Raw genomic sequence first — 20,110 nt, 5'->3', positions numbered from 1 at the left:
GCTGCAGAAAAACGTTTTATTAAACATAAAATTACTTTTATTAAGAAATCAAAAATAAATAACCATAAATGGTCCTATCTACATTTACAATTTTTTTAGTACAAATTGAAAATAAAGTAAACAACAGAAGCTACTGCTAGACTGATAAAGTGGTAACCATTGATACCAACAGCAGCGTTGTTTCCACTATTAAAGTATTCTTTTAGAGTTGCTTCAAAGGTTTTAATAGTTTCTAAATTTGTTTTGGCCGTCGTTGTGGCTGCGTCAACGGCAGCCTTAATGTCATCGTCTAGTTTATCAGTTTTACCAAACGCTACCAACTGAAAATAAACGAAAATAAATAAATGAATTAATTTGTAGTGGGTGAAACAAAATACCTTGTCGACTTCGCCTTGAGTGGTAATGTAATCAGCAATGGTGGAAATAAGATTGTTCAATGTAGACTTCGTACCGAAACTGGAAAATTGACGTTTAAAAATGTTATTAGATACATCTTCAATACGACTTACTGGCCTTCGAAGTCTGCGCTTTTATTTTGAATGAAATCGATGACATCGCCGACTCCATCGTTCATGTACACTGACTGGAATACGAAATTTACATCTTGAAGTCTGACTTCATCGCCTAAAGCTTCGTTGAGGTATCTACGAATTGAGAACAATAAAGAATAATTTTTTATCAAGACCTTACGTTTGTCGCAACGTAGAGTCGGTAGTGCAGCCTAGAGCTTTAAGAATTGTCACTTTCTCAGTGGCAAGATCAGTGCTTTGATATTTTCCCCAAAGGCTGTTATAACTCTTTGTTTGGTCGTCACTCGTGCGCAGACCAGTGCAGTAAACAAAACTCCTCATGTTTGGAGGTACACTAAAAATTCAATCAAAATGACTTTTTATAGTAAATAATGATATCGCACCTTATAGTGTCGTTGTTAAACAAGTCTTTCGCGTAGTTAACACAGGATTCTTCGTCCAAATTACACGCCCATGTTTGTGCCAAAACTTGCTTTAAAGTATAAATTTGATCATCATCATTTGTTTTCTCAAGAGGTACTGCAGGTAGAAGTGTTTTATCCAAAAGTTTTTGGATATAAGCCTGAAATATAAATATATTGCTGCATCTCCTACATGTTCTTAAGTCGTACCTTAACCGCATTCCTTTGTCCATCTTTGGTTGTCCGTTTCAAAATGTAACTAAATCCGTTGAAAGCTGCGTACCACGGGTAATAAGAGTCTTCGTTTTCCAAGAAGGTCAAGAATTTCAGCACATCACCATACTTCTTCTGTCCGAGTCTGGCCAAGTTTAGTTGATCGTCAACCAGTTGCGTTCTACTGATTTCATCAATTTCTGAAATTTTGGTGGTGAGAACCTTTGTGATTTTCTCGAGAAGAGTGTCGTCGTAGTTAACACGATAGAAACCTGTAAAGAAATTGTTAAAACAAAGTCAAATTGAGTTTGCGATGGACTTGCCGACTTGTTGATTGTTTAGAACAATCCATTCTGCATCTGTTATATTGATGGTGACGTTACCATCGGGAAGTAACCATTCTTGGGTCTCAGTTTTGCTAAAGTCCTTGTCTTTCGAAGTGCTGTAGGTAATTGGAACGTACCATTGCGTCTTATCTTCTTTGGCGTCAGAAGGAAGAAGTCGTTTCTAGAATTAGATGTCAGGAAGGAAGTTTTTTTGTAGATTTATGAACCTGTGTGATGGTGATAATTGAATCCGCGGCGGTTACTTCAAGAACAGGATAACCAGGTTTTTTGGTCCAGTTGTCCATAATGGTTTCAACTGTTGTGTCTTTTGGTAATGTTACTTTTTTAGGAGAACTACCAAGAGCAGAGTCAAAGGCATTCCACAACGCATCTGGATAGCCAATGGGTCTAAAACAAATAAAATTTATCAGAAATTCTTTATTAAACCTTACTATTATTTACTGGGTCTCAAGATAATTTCCAAGTCCTAATTTGAAGTTATCAGTTGTAAGAAAATTTTCTACCATTCTTAGAATAGAACCACCTGAAACAATCCTGAACAGTTCACCAAAATTTAGATTTACAAGAACCAACCTTTGTTGTAAGAAATGTCGTCGAATTTATCTTTAAGATCACTGGCAGGATCAGATGATAGAGCTCCTGTATTTCCTGTAGAGTCAGTAGCGAGAACTGGTTGAATTTGTTCTATAATAAATTGTTTTGGCAACTCCCATTTTTCGAATCCACTGATCTAAACAACAGATTATTGAAGTTATAAAACTATCAAATATTTAACTTACCAAATGTGCAGCGTGGTATTCAAAATATGTAGCAAAACCTTCATTAAGGAAAGCATCTGACCACCAATCAAGTGTTATGTAGTCGCCGAACCATTCATGCGCAAATTCGTGAGCAATAACAGTAAGAACTTTTTGTTTCTGGTAGTTTGATGCTTCAGCATCGTCGATTATAAGATCCGCTTCCCTGTAGAAATTTTGATGTGAATACAGAAAAATTGTGTTATTATTATTTTACCTGTAAGTCACAAGACCCCAATTTTCCATAGCTCCCACATTAAAGTCCGGAATCGCAATTTGAGTCATTTTTTTCATGCTGTCACCATAATAAAGCGAAGTGAATGTAGTCATTACTTCTAGAGCTTTAGGGGCTATGTCTAGAGCGAATTTTCTCAATGCTTCGTCCTTTTTCTTGTCTCCTGAGGGACGAGTACAAACTTCAGTGGTGACATTGTTTTTTTTTTCATCAGGTGCTACTTCTACTTCTCCAGTTGTACATTCAAATTTGGATACAACAAACGCGACCAAATAAGTTGACATTAAAGGAGTCTCTTTAAATGTTGTTATTTTAAATGTTTTGTCTTTTGAGCTGTGAAAATAATCAAAACGTAGAAAAGTGTCTTTGATATTTATATTTATTACTCACTCGACTGATGTGTCTACTTCAGTGTTAGATATTGCATTGTAGTCGTTAGGATGATTAATAATTACAGTAAATGTGGCTTTTATTGCAGGTTCATCAAAGCAAGGGAAAGCCCTTCTGGCCCCAATTTGCTCAAATTGTGTTGTAGCTAAGTAAACTGCTTCTTTTGAATCTTTTTCTTTGTAGGAGCTTCTGTAGAATCCTTCCATATCTGTGTCACTCAGTTTACCCCCATAAGTAATTGTTAAGGTCACTTCTTTGTTTTTCGTCAAAGGTGTTTTTGGTGTAATTGTTAGAAAATCATTTTTGGTGTCTATTTCACCAAATGTTGCGTCTTCTGTGTCTATCATTGCTTTGGTTATTGTGAGTTTTTTCGCATGGATGTTAAATGATTTCAAAGAATCTATGGTTGCCTTAAGCGAAATTGTAACAGTTCCAGTAAAATCCCCATTCTTCAAATTTTCCTCGAGGACTGTTAACTCAATTTTGTAAGATGTCGGCACAACATCTCCTGATAATCTTTCGGCATTTTCTGCATCTGCGACTTTCAACCAATTAGATTCGTGGTATCTCTTTGGAGATGTCTCACTACAAATTACTAGCGCAAACAAAATAGACAACTTTGCAAACTGCCACATTTTCAATCAGTGCACTTTTCACCACTCTACTGTGATTGATGGTTTACGTGAGCTGATATTTATATGCACTTCTTGTTTATCTTATCTTTTCTTGTCATCGATTGATGTTCATCTAGCAAATTAAGATTTTTGTGAAATCAGAACAAAGGCTGATGTATTATATCTATTTATACCTAGCAACAGATTTTCCTCTAGTTGTGCTAACATTTTAAATGTTGTTGTTGGTTTAATAAACGTTGTTAGCATTTCTACTGCTGCTATGTTAAAGTTTACAATGAGTCAAACAGGAAAAGAACTAAATGTGTTATAGATTGCAACTTTTATTTATTAATTTCTAATTTGTAAAAATATGGAGTAATTATTGTATTTTTGGAAACTAGAATTTTGTCCTATGTTAAGAATTTATTACAACACGTTTTACGTAATTTTCACACGAAAAATTAATCTTTAATACCGTATTGATTGATGATGATGATCTGTCCTTTTTTAATAAATTAATTTATCTTATCGGAATATCTGCTTTAATACATCTATGTACACTCACAACAAATACTTATCTTTAGAAAAATATATTTTTACAGGCATTCCAAACGAAGTAAAAACCTGAAAAATACCAATAGTTTAAAATACCAATCATGTTTCTAAACATAATAAAATTTAAGATTTTTCTTTTAACTTTAGTACAATTTTTGTAGGGTATTACGAAATTAGGATATATTTGACCTGTATGTACTGTTATTCAGTTCAAATTGAATCTATTTTGACTTTGGTCTCTTGAAATCTAATTGATTAAGCTTTCCAAATTTTCGCACTGTCCACATTTTCAAAATAACTGCAGGTATATTGTTATTGAGCAACTCCACTGTTTTATTGGGTTTTGAAAATTTTGGAAAATCTTGTTCTTTTTATTAAGAAATAGAAACTAAACAAAATTCGCAAATTTTTTATTACAATTAGTTTTAAAAACATAAAAATAAACTTTGAGAAAAAATTGTTTTCCCATTTTATCATACATCTTCTACTCTAGCTTTTCCAAAGTAAAGCTAATTTTTCCGACAATTTGACTAGACTGAATAAAGTATCGAATTATTTTCGAAGAAGTGTTAGTAAAAATGGCAAATTAGGGAACGAAGCTGCAGAAAAACGTTTTATAAACATAAAATTACTTTATTAAGAAATCAAAAATAAATAACCATAAATGGTCCCATCTACACTTAAAATTTTCTTAGTACAAATTGAAAATAAAGTAAACAACAGAAGCTACTGCTAGACTGATAAAGTGGTAACCATTGATACCAACAGCAGCGTTGTTTCCACTATCAAAGTACTCTTTTAGAGTTGCTTCAAAGGTTTTAATTGTTTCTAAATTTGTTTTGGCCGTCGTTGTGGCTGCATCAACGGCAGCCTTAATGTCATCGTCTAGTTTATCAGTTTTACCAAACGCTACCAACTGAAAATAAATGAATTAGTTTGTCGTGGGTGAAATTTTGTCTTTTTTTACCTTATCGACTTCGTCTTGAGTGGTAATGTAATCAGCAACGGTGGAAATAAGATTGTTCAATGTGGACTTCGTACCAAAACTGGAAAATTGAGGTTTAAAAATGTTATTAGGTACACCTTTAATTCGACTTACTGGCCTTCGAAGTCTGCGCTTTTATTTTGAATGAAATCGATGACATCGCTGACTCCATCGTTCATGTACACTGACTGGAACACGTAATCTGCATCTTGAAGTCTGACTTCGGTGCCTAAAGCTTCGTTGAGATATCTACGAATTTACAACAATAAAGGATAATTTTTTATTAAAACCTTACGTTCGTCGCAACGTAGAGTCGGTAGTGCAGCCTAGCGCTTTAAGAATTGTCATTTTTTCTGTGGCAAGATCAGTGCTTTGATATTTTCCCCAAAGGCTGTTGTAACTCTTTGTTTGGTCGTCACTCGTGCGCAGACCAGTGCAGTAAACAAAACTCCTCATGTTTGGAGGTACACTAAAAATTCAATCAAAATGACTTTTTATAGTAAATAATGATAACGCACCTTATAGTGTCGTTGTTAAACAAGTCTTTCGCGTAGTTCACACAGGATTCTTCGTCGAAATTACAGGCCCACGTTTGTGCCAAAACTTGCTTTAAAGTATAAATCTGATCATCATCATTTGTTTTCTCAAGAGGAACTGCAGGTAGAAGTGTTTTATCCAAAAGTTTTTGGATATAAGCCTGAAATATAAATATATTGCTGCATCTTCCTCAGGTTCTTAAGTCGTACCTTAACCGCATTCCTTTGTCCATCTTTGGTTGTCCGTTTCAAAATGTAACTAAATCCGTTGAAAGCCGCGTACCACGTGTAATAAGAGTCTTCGTTTTCCAAGAAGGTCAAGAATTTCAGCACATCACCATACTTCTTCTGTCCGAGTCTGGCCAAGTTTAGTTGATCGTCAACCAGTTGCGATCTACTGATTTCATCAATTTCTGAAATTTTGGTAGTGAGAACCTTTGTAATTTTCTCGAGAAGAGTGTCGTCGTAGTTAACACGATAGAAACCTGTGAAGAACATGTTAAAACAATGTCAAATCGAGTTTGCGATGAACTTGCCGACTTGTTGATTGTTTAGAACAATCCATTCTGCGTCTGTTATATTGATGGTGACGTTACCATCAGGGACTAACCATTCTTGGGTCTCAGTTTTGCTAAAGTCCTTGTCTTTCGAAGTGCTGTAAGTAATTGGGACGTACCATTGTGTCTTATCTTCTTTGGCGCCAGAAGGAAGAAGTCGTTTCTACAATTGGAAGTCAGGAAGGAAGTTTTTTTGAAGATTTATGAACCTGTGTGATGGTGATAATCGAATCCGCGGCTTTTACATCAAGAACAGGAAAACCAGGTTTATTAATCCAGTTGTCCATAATTTTTTCAACGGTGCTTGGCAATTCTACTTTATTCGAAGACTCTGCAAGAATTCCGTCAAAGGCTTTCCACAATATACTTGGATAACCAACGCGTCTAAAAGAGATATTGTTCAAGTTTCTTAATATTAATTACCGAAACTTACTGAGTGCTGAGGTACGCTGAAAGTCCTAATTTGAAGTTGTCAAGAGTGACAAAATGTTCTACCATTCTTAGAATAGAGCCACCTGCAACAATGTTTAATAGTCACCCAAATTTAGCTTTTAAAAACGAACCTTTATTGTAGGAAATGTCGTCAAATTTCGCTTCAATCTCATTTATATCTTTAGGGTCAGAGTGCAGAGCTACTGAATTTCCAACAGAGTCAGTAACAAGGACCGGTTGAACTTGTTCGATAACGAATTGTTTTTTCAGCTCCCATTTTTTGGATTCCGTGATCTAAACAGCAGGTTAGTGAAGTTACAAAACAAATAACTATTTCACTTACCGAATCTGCAACCTGGTATTCGAAATATGTCGCAAACCCTTCATTGAGGAAGACATCAGACCACCAGTCAAGTGTAATGAAGTCACCAAACCACTGATGTGAAAATTCGTGAGTTATAACAGCAAGAACTTTTTGTTTTTGGGAGTTTGATGCTTCCTTCTCATCGATCAAAAGGGCAGCTTCTCTGTAGTAATTTTGATATGAATAAACATTCATAATTATAATTAGAGGTTTACCTGTAAGTCACAAGACCCCAATTTTCCATAGCTCCAGCTGCAAAGTCAGGAATCGCAGCTTGTGTCATCTTCGTCATGCCTTCAGCATACAAATGTGATGTGAAGTCTTCCATTGCTTTAAGAGCTTGAGGGGCGATACCTAGAGCAAACTTCATTGTGTCTGCGGCGTCAGGACGTGCGCAAAGTTCAGTTGCAACGTTGTTTTTGGGGTCTTTTTCTTCAAGGGTACTACCATCTGTACAACTAAATTTGGATACGACGAATGCAACCAAATAAGTTGACATTATCGGAGTTTTTTCAAATGTTGTTATGATTGATTTGCCTGATCTGAAAATGTGATCAAAATGTAGAAATGCAAAATATACAGTTAATATGATTTACGTTTTTGGTGTTCCTTTGGTATTAGATCGTGCAATGTATTCTTTCGAATGTGTAATTGATACAGTAAACGTTGCCGTTTTTATTGCAGGTTCATCAAAGCATGGGAAAGCTCTTCTGGCTCCAATTTGCTCAAATTGTGTTGTAGCTAAGTAAACTGGGTCTTTTGAATCTTTTTCAGTGTATGAGCTTCTGTAGAGTCCACTCATGTCTGTGTCACTCAGTTCACCATCATATGTTATTGCCAATGTCGCTTGTTTTCCCTTCGTCAAAGGTGTTTCACACGGAATTTCCAAAAAGTCGTTTGCTTCATTTACAGCCTTTATCTCAACAACTTTATCGTCTAATTTTATTTCACTAATTGTGAGTTTCTTCGCATGGATGTAAAATGAACTCACAGAATCTATTGTTGGTTCTAGAACAATTTTAACGCTACCAGAAAAATTCCCATTTTTCAAATTTTCTTCAAGGATTGTTAAATCAATATTATAAGATAACGGTTGAACGAGATTTGGTAATTTCTCGGCAGTTTCTATTTCATCTGTGACTTGCAACGTATTGAATTCATTGTATCTCTTTGGAGACGCCTCACTACAAATTACTAGCGCAAACAAAATAGACAACTTTGCAAACTGCCACATTTTCAATCAGTGCACTTTTTACCACTCTACTGTGATTGATGGTCTACGTGAGCTGATATTTATAGGTACTTCTTGTTTATCTTATCTTTTCTTGTCACCGATTGATGTTCATCCAGCAAATTAAGATTTTTGGGAAATCAGAACCAAGCAACTGATTTTTGTCTATCTATATCTATGCTAACATTTTAAAAGTGATGGTGTGTAGTCGAGAATAGCTATTTATTTGGGAAGAATATTAACTAATTTATAATGAACGTTAACGTCCGAGTTTTTTATGCATTAGTTAATATCTGTAGTAAATACAAAGCTTTATCGAAACGAAGTTCGCAATACTAGCACACAACAGTTCTGCAAATTTCTAATTTTTGACGGAAGTCGCGATGAAACAGCCATGAAACGGCCAGTAAAGCATTTCTCAAGCTGTTTTATGTTACAATTAATATAAATAAATGGAGATTTTTAGATTTTGGTCTTTGGAACTGCTTTTATTGTCCCAATTTCTATGGATTGATGGCAACTATGTTATTATGAAACGGTAACTATGCTATTATGAAACAGTAACAACGTTATTATGAATCTATAATATTCATGTTTGATAAATATCTTAACTTTAACAAAAGTTGTTAGCATTTCTACTGCTGTTAACTTAAAGTTTACAATGGGACGGCCAGGAAAACGACAAGTGTTATAGATTGCAACTTTGATTTATTAATTTCTAATTTTGTTTAAAAATATAGGGTAATTATTGTATTTTTGGCAACTAGAATTTTGTATTATGTTACGAATTTATTACAATACGTTTTACGTTATAATCTTTAGAATCGTATTGATTGATGACGACAATCTGTCCTTTTTTAATAAATTAATTTATCTTATCGGAATATCTGCTCTAATACATCTATGTACCCTCACAACGAATACTTATCTTTAGAAAAATATATTTTTACAGGCATTTCAAACGAAATAAAACCCTGAAAAGGACCAATAGTTCGAAATACCAATAATGTTTCTAAACATTATGATTTTTTTTTTTACTTTAGTAGAATTTTAGTAGTGAAGGTCGTGTTTCAATGTCAAGGCACATGCGAGTTATTACGAAATTTTGATATATTTGACCTGTATGTACTGTTATTCAGTTCAAATTTAATCTATTTTGACTCTCTGAAACGTAATTGATAAAGCTTTCAAAATTTTTGCACTGTCCACATTTTCAAAATAACTGCAGCTAACCTCGACTTAACTTATTCATTATTTCGGACGAAATTGAATTTCAGTTAGGTGACCAAAATGGTCAATCGAGATTAAAATTGTCCCTTTTATTTCAAAGTAATTTTTTTGCAATAGGGACTTACCTATTTTTTTAATGTATCTTGATAATAAACACAATAGTTTGGTCTTTTTTTTTGGAGAAGTGGCAGAATTTAGTCTCATGCATCTCCAATTAATTCTACGGTGTTTTGTCTTCTTAGAATTTTGATTTATGCTTTAACTTTAATTTTGACTTTAGCTCTACAATACGTGTAAATTAAGTTCATTTCTATAACACAGCCTTTAGTGCGGTCGTTTTCTTCTTGTAACTTCTGTTGCGCAAATTGTTATTTCCAAATTTCTTTGGATGGTAATCTGGCGGAAATTTTAATCAGATTTTGATATCAGAAGCTCAGCAAATATGCAAACATTTTACCGGTGCAATCAATTTGCTTAAAAGAGCACAATTCTTTAATTGTCACGTCTTGATAACAAACCACCAAAAATGGTTCAATTCTTCAAGAATTGAAAATATTGAAATTGAAAATATTTCCTCATTTTTCGTACAGTTTTGATTAGTCATTCTGTAATTTTCACCTGATATGAGCGATGAAGTAAACCGTGAGAGGCGACTTACAATGAGATGACAATTTTTACGGTTAAAATGATCTAAAATCTAAGAAACTGGCGCTAATACTGCAAGTTTCTGTCGCGAGTCTTTTTGTGGATGATTTAATTAGCTAAGAAATCGATCCAATCAGCAACAGTTTTGGACACCCAGCCAGTGAAAATGACAAGTTACGTTCGAATGGGTTGCTCGGGTGCGTTTTTTATTATAAAAACATCTTTGATAAAGACAATGCCATCCAATCACACGAATCCTTTTTTTGGTTTTAATCCGATTCCAATCACATTCTTCATTGTGTTATGAGGAAAGGGTGGAGCTTTAAATATAAGTTTCTAAAAATGTCTCTTTTGCTCTACATACATACTATAAGTTAGTCTAATTCGATGCGCAAAAATGATATAAAATCTAAGAAACTGGTTTAACTTGTTTCTAATTTCTATGAAACGGTTTATTAACCTTTTGTGTAAATAAAAAAAAACGCATTTTTAACAACAAATGAGATGAATATATTGTTCTGACTGGGTCGTGATTGTCAGATTAAATTGTATTGCGTTCATAAAATATTACCAAAAATAATTAAAAGATAAGATAATAAAATATCTCTAATACACAGTTTTATCAAAAATTCCAAACATTAGCCTGTATGTCGATAGAAATTTTTTTTTTTTTGTTGATTTGAAAAATGTATAAATTCTTTTACATACTATACAAAATCTATATACAGGATGACGAAAAAAAGACGCCCATGCTACCTTTCATGTGGCATTTAATTCTTTCCTGAGACTAAACTTAAAAACCAAAACAAAATTTGTGCTTTTTTAAATAAGATAAAAATTTTCTTTATACACGATCAAACTCTCTTTGGATAAACTTTTTATAACAATTTCAGTGTTACACATCACATTTTTTACAGTTATTGATATTCTGTATCAAAAAAAAAAAGGACAAAAAGTGCTTTAATCCAAGTTTCTTAAATTTTTAAAAGTACCATTTCTTTGCTTTGTAGATAATTTTTCAATGTTGCAACATTGTAGCTTTTAGTATTGGTTGCTTAGTTACGGAGTCTGCAAAATGTAACATTTTATGAGAAGGGGTTGAGCACCATTGCCAAGTTTCTCTTTTGAAAAAAAATCCATTTTGTGTAAAGAAATGGGTTTAAATTACTTTTGCTTTGACTTCTGAGATGGTTTAACTGGAAAGGACATGATACTTCCACTCATGGGCGTCTGTTTTTTATCATTCTGTATAATATACAAAAGAGGCTCTTAGAGTATCGAAACAAACAGTTTTTACATTACAATGGCAGGGAAATTCAGTTTTGCTGATAAATTGACACTGACACGTTTACCTACTTCAAAACAATAATCTACTAAAATGTTCGTGGAATTTAAATTTTTTTTGAGTAGACTACATTTTGATAAATTAATTATCACATTTGTAATAACTGTGCAAACGAATTTGTTTATACAACGGAACAATGGGATGAGTAGTGCTACGAGGATAAGAAAGATTTCTCAATTTTGAAATATGTTCTACATTTTCCATTAACAAAGCACTTATAACATAGTATTTTCGGAGATGTCGCAATTACTTGCATGTTTTATATAAGAGCCTTTAATCCCATTTTCGATAACGAGCTTTGTAGATAACTGATATTACTAAAAATCGATGAGACATTGTAGGTTGGTGTGCAAAAGTCCTAAATTCTGAAAAAGTTTACGTCCTTGAATGTCTCTTTGTGTTTTTTCGATTTTATCTACCAAAATAACTGTTGATAGCAAACTAATTAACCAGTTTTGTTGACGTAGCGTGTCGTTTGCAAGATAAAGTAATATTGTTTAACGAAGATAATTGAATTAATTTTGATTGGGGCGTTGGATATTTTTACATAGATTGGCGGTTAAAAAAAAATAGTGATGATACAATAATTGTATTGTCTATTTAAAGATTTTAATCTCGGACACTTAATAAGCTTTCCTGTGAACGCAAACGATTGAGGGTTATTAATGTTTTCCTGTCATCAGTCTTATCAATTTAGCGTATTTCAGTCATCTTACAAATGAAAGAAATATGTGGAAAAGTAAAATTTTAGTAAAATTTAACTTTTAATTTACAGTGACATTAAACATTTGTTTAATTTATGACCATACCAATTTATATGACGAAGTGTCTGTATGTCGTACTTTTATTTATAACGAATTGCTTTTAAATAATAGTGCCAAAGATTGTAATTATCTGAAAATAACGATGATTTATGAAAGTTTCGTACCTAGATAATATTTCTGACGTTTGTACATAATTTTCGAGGATAAACATGAGTTATGAGCAACTCATTTCAAATGGTTGGTTTTGTTTCCAGTACACATTGATTTTTATCATCTGTTTATAAAATATATTACAATTTATCTAGAAGTTTTTTTATCAGACTTATCACTCAGACGTGCATTGTTCAGTGCCAATGCTACTTACGTAATCTAAAACCTTAAATAAGCGAAATGAAGGATCCAGATATAAAAATATTTATTTATTATTAACCAGTTTAACAAAACAAGTTTAAATTAATTTATTCATTTGACAATGACAGTTAAATCTAATTTTAATTAGAACCACAACTGGTACAAAACCACGAAAATCGCTCCGACCATTGTAACACCTCCAATCCTCAAACTGTCGGCGGTGTTCAAATTGAAATATACTGAAAGTTCTTTCTCGAACTCCGCAATCAATCTCAAGTTGTTTTCGGCATTTTCCACTGCTCTTTCCGCTGCACTTTTCACGGATTCTTCGAGATCCGAGTTATCAGTGATGAATTTTTTCAACTGGAAATTAACAAATCAAACAATTTTCGTATTTTTTACCGGATTTTACTTGGTCCACTTGGGTTTGTAGAGTGAAACGTCCAGCCAACCCGCTGAAGAGGTTGTTGAGCGAGTTCATACTTCCATAGCTAAAAAAGAAGTTAAATTTAATAGTACCAAAATAGTCCTTACTATTCGGCGATAGCCTTGTGGTTCTGCAGGAGGAAATTCAAAGCGTAGCCCACTCCTTCTGGATTCTGCGTGTAAACGGACGAAAAGACGGACAAAGCGTCTTGTTGTCTGATTCCCGAGGTTTTATTAATCGACATTTGCAAGTAGCTGAAATAAAATTCAAAGTTTTTGCGTTCTGAATGATTTTCTCGTACTTTTCTAAAACTGTTTGGTCACGGGAACATCCCAGGGCTGATATAATGGTGACTTTTTCGCTTGCAAGCTGCGTTTCACTGTATTTCCCCCACAAGAAACTCCAGTCTTCTGTTGAGCTAGCACTGTGTCTTAGACCGTTGCAGTAGATGCTACTTTTAAGATTTTTGTCCACTTCCCTGCAAGCAAATCTTGAGAAAACGTCTAAAATCTTTATCACTACTTACGTCCCGTCTGTCTTGTACTTCTGGAAAGCTGCTACTGCTTTTGTAACACATTCTTGATTTTCCAATCTGCAAGCCCAAGTGACAGCTTGAACTCTGTTGAATGTGTAGATTTGGTTGTCGTCTTTAGCCTCGTCAAATGGTACAGAAGCGTACAAATTTTTAATCAAAGTCAAAATGTATTGCTACAAAATCCAGGTAATTAAAAGTTGGTAAGTGCAAGGTCGTACCGAAATGCTCGCTCTGATTTTTTCGTTTCCAGTGCGTTGCAACATGCTTGAAAACGCCGTGATGGCCGCATTCCAAGGATAGTACGAAACTTCTTTTTCCAAATACAGGAAGAATTCAAAGAGTTTCGTATAGCTATAAGTACCAATTTTGGCGAGATTGTAGACATCGTCGACTAAGTGGGCTCTGTTAATTTCGCCAATTTGGGTTAAGTTGGTTTTTAGTACTTGTTCGATTTTGGCGAAAAGAGCATCGTCATATTGTACTCGGTAGTACCCTGAAAGATATCGAGTAATGTTCTGGAATTTGTTAATCGCAGATACGTTATCAGATTATTGTCGATTGTTTATTGAAGTTTTTAATGGAAAGCAATAAAAAGATTAGGTTACAACAGAAGAAAGTACTCTTGGAATCCTTACCTGTTTGTTTGTTGTTAAGGATGATCCATTCAGTACCTTCAGGTACATCAATTGTTAGTTTTTCACTGGGAAGTAACCACGCTCTTGTTGTGGTGTCGTCGAAATGCTCCTCTTCAGATGAAAGAGTGTAGGTGATGGGAACGTACCATTTCTTGGTCGCATCGTGGGTTCCGGTACTCAAAAAACGCGCTTGCGAGATCTCAACTTTGGTACCACTTTGTTGAACGGTTAACAGAGGAAATCCAGGTTCCTTCACCCAATTTTCCGCCACTGTTGCTAGAGTAGTACCATCGGGTAGAGCTCCCGCTTGGACTTGTTTCTGAAGAGCTGTCCACAAGTCTTCAGGAGTAGTCGAACCAAATTCGCTACAAAAAATATACTTTCTGCTTCCAAAAAATTCCAAACTTACTTTGTCGACAGATAATCATTCAACCCTCTGTTAAAGTTTTCTTCTTTTATTGCTTGTTGCAACATGCGCAACACGCTCGCCCCCTTGTTGTAAGACACTGAGGTAAATCTATCGGAGATTTCTGCTTGCGTGAAGACGTCATGAGACAAAGCTTTGGCTGTTGTTTGAGCGTCTGTTACCAACATTGGGTGGACTTGGGCGGTAACAAATTGTTTGTCGAGTTCCCACGAAGCTGCGGAATCGATCTAAAAACTTTCATTGCATTTAAGGGAGTTTGGTTAGATGTGGTACTTTTGCCGTGCCGAAATATTGGTACAATCTTGCGAAACCTTCGTTGAGGAACGTGTCTTTCCACCAGTGGCATGTAACCAAATTTCCAAACCACATATGGGTGATCTCATGGGAGATTACGTTGGTGATTGACTGGAGGTAGGAGTTTGAGGAACGAGCCTGGTCCCATAGAAGACCGGTTTCTCTGTTCAAAATTGTTTTATTGTTAGTACTGATTTGTGAGGAGTTTACCTGTATGTGATAAGACCCCAGTTTTCCATAGCTCCTGCGGAAAAGTCAGGAATAGCGACTTGGTCCATTTTCCCAATTTGTGAGCTAAGGTACTGAATTCCAGTTATGCCTTCCAAAGCTGTTATTAGTTTAGGACCAGCTGCCAGTGCGGTGGTTCTCAAAGAAGCAGTGTCGCTTCTTGAACAAACTCTGTGTGTTGTACTGCCTGCACTCTCAGTGCATGTAAAATCAGACACAATAAATGCTACCAAATACGTTGACATCTTTGGGGTGGGCTCAAACGTGGTAACTGTGTAGGTAGTTCTGTGAAACGAAGTTACTTTTTATACATTTTGTTACTTTACCGAAACTTACTCAGTCTCAACTGTTGCTGTTCCTTTGGTGTTACTTAGAGCAGTTAAGGAAGACGGGTGCCTAATGCTGATTTTGAAAACAGCCTTGTAAATAGGTTCATCGAAGCATGGAAACGCCTTTCTTGCGTGCGTGGGCTGAAACTGAGTCGTACCCAAAAATACTTCGTTGTTATCCTTGGGGTAAGAACTCTTATAGAAGCCGTACATTTCATTGGTTCTCATCAGGGCTGTATATTTAATTTTCAAACTATAAGAAGCGTCCACTTCAAGGGCTTCCCCTGCTGTTAGAACCAAAATATCAGTGTTAGTATCACTTTCAAAATTTGTATTTGTAAGTGCAATGACTTGATTTTCTGCTTCATTTACTACTTTTTCCAGCACCACATCACTTCCAGCATTGATTGTTATTTTATTTGCGTGTAATCGAATTTCGCTTGTAGCGTTCTTGTTCTTAAAGACAATAGTTACTTCTCCTTCGAACGTATTGGAAGTCGCACTCTTAAAAATTTCTTCGCCAAGTGTCAGAACTAGATCGTAATGATCAACTTCCACTGAAAACGCTGGTAAACGATAATCTTCCTTTTCTGCTTTGGGCTTAACAGGAGTTGTGTACCCACACGCTAAAAACAGAAACAACACGTACTTCTTCATCTTACGTTTGCTTGGACCTTTAGGGACACAAAACTGGTAGCTTTGGATGATCACCGGTTTTAATTCTTTCTGTTATCTCTTATCATGGACAAGGGGTTAGGTAATTAATTTATGGCTTTATTGATGCAGTAATCCCTTTTTTTTATAGTCGAGTACGTTAAGCTGAATTTAACTTTAACACAGCTTGCGTAAATGAAATATCGATATCTAGGACCGATTTAAGGTTCGGCTTTTGGATTTGTTGATTCAGGTAATCTTCCATATGAATTTTTAGTATTGTTTGCAAAAACTAGTACTCATTCTTTGAAGAATTTCGCTATTATTTTATGACTATAGACGAATTACGAAATTGCAAGTCAGTTGTGCCAGTTTTACAGCTTTAGCGGGCAAAACTGAATGAATTTTACCAGAAGTTTATCTTCTTAGTGTCTATTAACTCAAACATTTTATTCATCACCACAATAAAACTGCACATTTATTATTATTTGCGAATTTTTCTGGAGGTGCAAAACTACAAAATATTCTTTATTGCTCAAATCAAACAAAAAGACAGACATTTATCTTTCCAGTTTTTGTGGTCTGACTGCAAAAAACTACAAGTCTCTATAAAATTTTATTTAGTCTGAACACATCTTTAAATTAAATTTGGTAGAAAACCACCAACACTGCCATGACGATGGTACTAACTCCCACCGTTAGAGAACTTGCTCCACTCTCAATTATAGAGAAATAAACTCTCATTTCTTCTTCGAAGCTTTCGGTCCATACTAAATTGTACCGAGCGGTTGCAAGAGCGCTCGCTGCGGTACTCTGCACTGATGCTACCAGAGCTCCGGAGTTAACGAGCGTCTCCAACTAAAACAAAGACGTAAAGTCAAATTTTCTCATATTTTCCCTCACCTGATCTGCTTGCTCTTTGCGGGTAATTCTTGAACCGACGTTACTTAACAACGTGGCAAGAGTGCTCGCCGAACTGAAAATAACAACAAGAAGTGCGAAAAACCGAAAATTATAATTACTGGGTGGCGATTTGAGTGTGGTTTTTGATGATGAAGTTGAGAACTGCGTCAACTCCTTCGGGGTTGCCTCCATAAACGGCGGAGAAAACGTAAGTTGTGTCCTGTGGGCGAACTCCTGAGTTACCATCGATGCCTTTGTACAAGAAACTGTAACAATGTCTATTGGTACTTTGTAATGATATCGTCGGTTTTACTTGGTGAGGGTTTCTTCGTCAGTGGTGCAGCCGAGGGCGGACAAAATCGTAACTTTTTCGTCAGAGAGTGGAGTCTTCTGGTACTCTTCCCACAAGTGGTTCCAATCTCTCGCTATGTTAGTACTGTGGCGAAGGCCATTGCAATACACCACAGAAATAAGATTTTTGTCTGGTTTCCTGTATAAAAATCAGTTACGACTTTTTAATCTAACTTTAACTCTTTACTTCTGGTTTGTGCGGAAATCCTCAAACGCCGCCAAAGCATTGTCAACACAGTCCTTATGCTTCAATCTGCAGGCCCATGGTACTATCAGCACTTTAGACAGCGTGAAGATTTGGTCATCACTTTTATCGGTATTGAATGGTACGGATTTGTAGAAATTCTCCGCAAGATCCAAGATGTGTGCCTGAAATCTTACTAGTAACTTTAAGCGTAACAATGATAGGTAGTACCGATAGACTGTCTTGCACTTTCTGGTTTGTTGTTCTTGATGTCATGGTCGAAAACGCGCTGAACGCAGAGTACCACGCATAGTACGAAGTGTCGTTCTTCAAGAAACTGTATAAATCCAAAAGTTCAGAAAAGCTGTAATAGTCATATCTGACAAAGTTGAAGAAGTCGTTGACGATCTGAGCTCTGTTAAGCTCATGGATGCCATCAAAGTTGGGTTTGTTCAAAGCTGTCTTAATCTTCTCCCAAAGATTTTTATCGTAGTCCACGCGGTAGTAACCTGGCGATTAAAATGATAATTATAGTAGTTTCAAAGGGTACCGTACCGGCTTGCTGGTTATTCAAAATAATCCAGTCATCCGCGTTCTGCAGGAGTGGACTATTAATGTTAAGTTCGGGCCTCAACCAGACACGTGGTGTGGTACTTTCAAATTTGTTATCATCAGAACTGGTTGTGTAGCTCACTGGGACGTACCACTTTTCATTGACTGAGGCTTGACCACTCGACAAGAAGCGTCTCTGAAAAGAACCATTTCATGGGTGGATTAGGATTAGTTTTTTTACCTGCGAAATGGTAACTTGCGTCCCCGTTGCGCTCACATTCAAAACCGGATATCCTCCATAATAAACCCATCTGTGCATGATATCTGCAAGGGTCGATGGTAGACCAGCAGGTGCGAAATTTTGGAGAGCCGCCCACAGATCCTCAGGTACGGTGTTTTTGAATTGACTAAGAAAAATTAGTTTGATTGCGATTATCCCCAAATTTTTGATCTTTACTTGTCTGTGATGTACTTGTTGAGTCCTTGTTTGAACGCGTCAAGTCCCATGATGTGTTGTACCATTCTGAAGACGCTTCCTCCTTTGCTGTACGAAACAGTACTAAAACGCCCGGAGATTTGTGATTGTGAAGACGCCGGTGAAGAAAGAGGCGCCGAACTGGGTGAGGCGTCGCTGGATAGTGCAGTGTGGTGTGCTTCAATAACGAATTGTTTGTCGGTTTGAAGAGTACTGTTAACTTGTTGGGGTAAATGGTACTCGAAGTAAGTAGCAAAACCTTCGTTGAGGAAGGTGTTGGACCACCAGTTACACGTCACCAAGTTACCAAACCAGAAATGGGACAACTCGTGGGCGATGATGGTGATGACATGTTGTTTGTAGCGATTGGAGGATTCTTGAGGATCCCACAGCAAATAACGCTCTCTGTTAACAATTGGGATTACAATTAAAGTACCGAAACTCCAAGACTGACCTGTAAGTGACGAGCCCCCAATTTTCCATAGCGCCCGCGGAGAAGTCAGGGATGGCAAACTGATGGATTTTCGTGATTTTGTGAGCGTCGTACTTCACCCCCGTGAATGTTTCCATAGCCTCGGCCAAGTCAACCCCAAAATCCAACGCCAAGTTTCGGATGTCTTTTGACTCCTCTGTTGAACAGATAGAATGAGGAGTGCCGTCTTCAAGACTGTTGCTTGAGCACGTGAAATCCGAAACAACGAACGCGATTAAGTATGTGGACATCTTGGGTGTCGTCGCGAAGGTAGTTGTAGCAGAAGTTGTATCCCTAAAAGTGTGGTAAAGTAAAACTAGAAACTTTTTTTTTGGTATTACTCGTATCTGCTGGCTGGAGTGTTGCCGACGGCTGTGTACTGCTTCGGATGCGTAATACTAATATCAAACTCTGCTTTGTAAGAAGGCTCATCGAAGCAAGGGAAGACTTTCCTGGCATGGGTTGGTTGCATTTGAGTCGTCCCCAAATTTCTTTTAATGTTATCTTTGTTAACATAGGAACTTCTGTAAAACCCATTCATATCGTCTTCGGTTCTCATTCGCCCAAAATAACTTATATTGAACTGGTGGTTACCAATTTCCAACTCCTCCGCTGTAGTCAGTGTTAAAATATCCGTAAGACTGTCACTCACAAATTCAGTATTGCTGATCTGAATTGTACGACCATTTTGCGTCACTAAAGACAGCTGCAAGATGTTGAGACCATTAGCATGGAGCTTAATCTCTCTCGTGGCTTTAAGATTGTTGAATGTAATATACGCATTTCCATTAAAAGCCAAATTTGTGAAGATGTTTTCGTCAAAAGAGAGATCGATCTTGTAGTAACTAACTTCGAGGGCTCCTGTTGGAAGACGATACTCTACATTTCGTGGTAAAATGTTCACACTCTCGTCAGGAAGATCAAAAGGAGAGGCGGTTACTGCGGAAAATAAGAATAACAAAAAGAACTTCGAAGACATGGTTTCGCGACGTAAAGACTGACGCGCCCAAGAATGGTGCCGTTTTATTCGTGGTGGTATCTTATCGGAGAAGAGGTATTAGGAGTAATTTAATTTATTGCTTTTTGGGCTTAGATTGTCTGGATCTAAAAAGTAATTGAAGA

General features: G+C 36.1%; 3 protein-coding genes across 3 annotated transcripts; all 3 read right to left on the bottom strand.

Moving 5' to 3' along the window:
* Positions 1–3,569, bottom strand: LOC148173282 (aminopeptidase N-like). The gene is made up of 13 exons (XM_088038755.1): positions 2,914–3,569; positions 2,506–2,856; positions 2,271–2,454; positions 2,065–2,221; positions 1,933–2,014; positions 1,698–1,878; positions 1,468–1,651; positions 1,142–1,416; positions 914–1,092; positions 691–864; positions 510–644; positions 378–456; positions 1–320 (listed from the first exon to the last, which is right to left on the bottom strand). Exons 1-13 carry the CDS (start codon positions 3,546–3,548, stop codon positions 96–98), a joined length of 2,841 nt encoding a protein of 946 aa, XP_087894881.1. The 5' UTR covers positions 3,549–3,569; the 3' UTR covers positions 1–95.
* Positions 3,570–4,694: 1,125 nt separating this feature from the next.
* LOC148173281 (aminopeptidase N-like) lies at positions 4,695–8,210 on the bottom strand. Its single transcript, XM_088039674.1, has 13 exons — positions 7,553–8,210; positions 7,172–7,498; positions 6,936–7,119; positions 6,724–6,886; positions 6,594–6,675; positions 6,370–6,544; positions 6,140–6,323; positions 5,814–6,088; positions 5,586–5,764; positions 5,363–5,536; positions 5,182–5,316; positions 5,050–5,128; positions 4,695–4,998 (listed from the first exon to the last, which is right to left on the bottom strand). Exons 1-13 carry the CDS (start codon positions 8,188–8,190, stop codon positions 4,774–4,776), a joined length of 2,820 nt encoding a protein of 939 aa, XP_087895800.1. The 5' UTR covers positions 8,191–8,210; the 3' UTR covers positions 4,695–4,773.
* A 4,456-nt stretch (positions 8,211–12,666) lies between these two features.
* Positions 12,667–19,967, bottom strand: LOC148173280 (putative aminopeptidase-2). Its single transcript, XM_088039862.1, has 26 exons — positions 19,330–19,967; positions 18,971–19,282; positions 18,499–18,921; positions 18,283–18,448; positions 18,045–18,237; positions 17,721–17,998; positions 17,493–17,674; positions 17,268–17,444; positions 17,074–17,220; positions 16,955–17,027; positions 16,699–16,909; positions 16,610–16,657; positions 16,512–16,565; positions 16,400–16,446; positions 16,236–16,343; positions 15,405–16,123; positions 15,051–15,353; positions 14,820–15,003; positions 14,529–14,773; positions 14,090–14,484; positions 13,703–13,977; positions 13,476–13,657; positions 13,251–13,427; positions 13,057–13,203; positions 12,935–13,013; positions 12,667–12,885 (listed from the first exon to the last, which is right to left on the bottom strand). Exons 1-26 carry the CDS (start codon positions 19,965–19,967, stop codon positions 12,667–12,669), a joined length of 5,982 nt encoding a protein of 1,993 aa, XP_087895988.1.
* Positions 19,968–20,110: the final 143 nt, after the last annotated feature.

Source organism: Gnatocerus cornutus, chromosome 6 (genome assembly GCF_029298725.1).
Source record: "Gnatocerus cornutus isolate USDA-ARS CGAHR chromosome 6, icGnaCorn1.1, whole genome shotgun sequence".
In the NCBI taxonomy this organism is placed as follows: Eukaryota; Metazoa; Arthropoda; class Insecta; order Coleoptera; family Tenebrionidae; genus Gnatocerus; species Gnatocerus cornutus.
Note: the sequence above shows the minus strand (reverse complement) of the source record. Positions and strands in the feature narration are given on the sequence as shown.

What these genes read in the sequence shown, in the direction of transcription:
- LOC148173282 (XM_088038755.1), bottom strand. Translation starts at nt 3,548, where the DNA reads ATGTGGCAGTTTGCAAAGTTGTCTATTTTGTTTGCGCTAGTAATTTGT. An exon ending in TGGGGTCTTGTGACTTACAG is followed by an intron (nt 2,455 to 2,505) that starts GTAAAATAATAA and finishes AAATTTCTACAG; the next exon opens with GGAAGCGGATCTTATAATCG. An exon ending in CGACATTTCTTACAACAAAG is followed by an intron (nt 2,015 to 2,064) that starts GTTGGTTCTTGT and finishes GGATTGTTTCAG; the next exon opens with GTGGTTCTATTCTAAGAATG.
- LOC148173280 (XM_088039862.1), bottom strand. Translation starts at nt 19,967, where the DNA reads ATGTCTTCGAAGTTCTTTTTGTTATTCTTATTTTCCGCAGTAACCGCC. An exon ending in ACTCCAGCCAGCAGATACGA is followed by an intron (nt 19,283 to 19,329) that starts GTAATACCAAAA and finishes CCACACTTTTAG; the next exon opens with GGATACAACTTCTGCTACAA. An exon ending in CACAACTGACTTGCAATTTC is followed by an intron (nt 16,344 to 16,399) that starts GTAATTCGTCTA and finishes AATGAGTACTAG; the next exon opens with TTTTTGCAAACAATACTAAA.
- LOC148173281 (XM_088039674.1), bottom strand. Translation starts at nt 8,190, where the DNA reads ATGTGGCAGTTTGCAAAGTTGTCTATTTTGTTTGCGCTAGTAATTTGT. An exon ending in TCAGCGTACCTCAGCACTCA is followed by an intron (nt 6,545 to 6,593) that starts GTAAGTTTCGGT and finishes TATCTCTTTTAG; the next exon opens with ACGCGTTGGTTATCCAAGTA. An exon ending in TCTAAACAATCAACAAGTCG is followed by an intron (nt 6,089 to 6,139) that starts GCAAGTTCATCG and finishes TGTTCTTCACAG; the next exon opens with GTTTCTATCGTGTTAACTAC.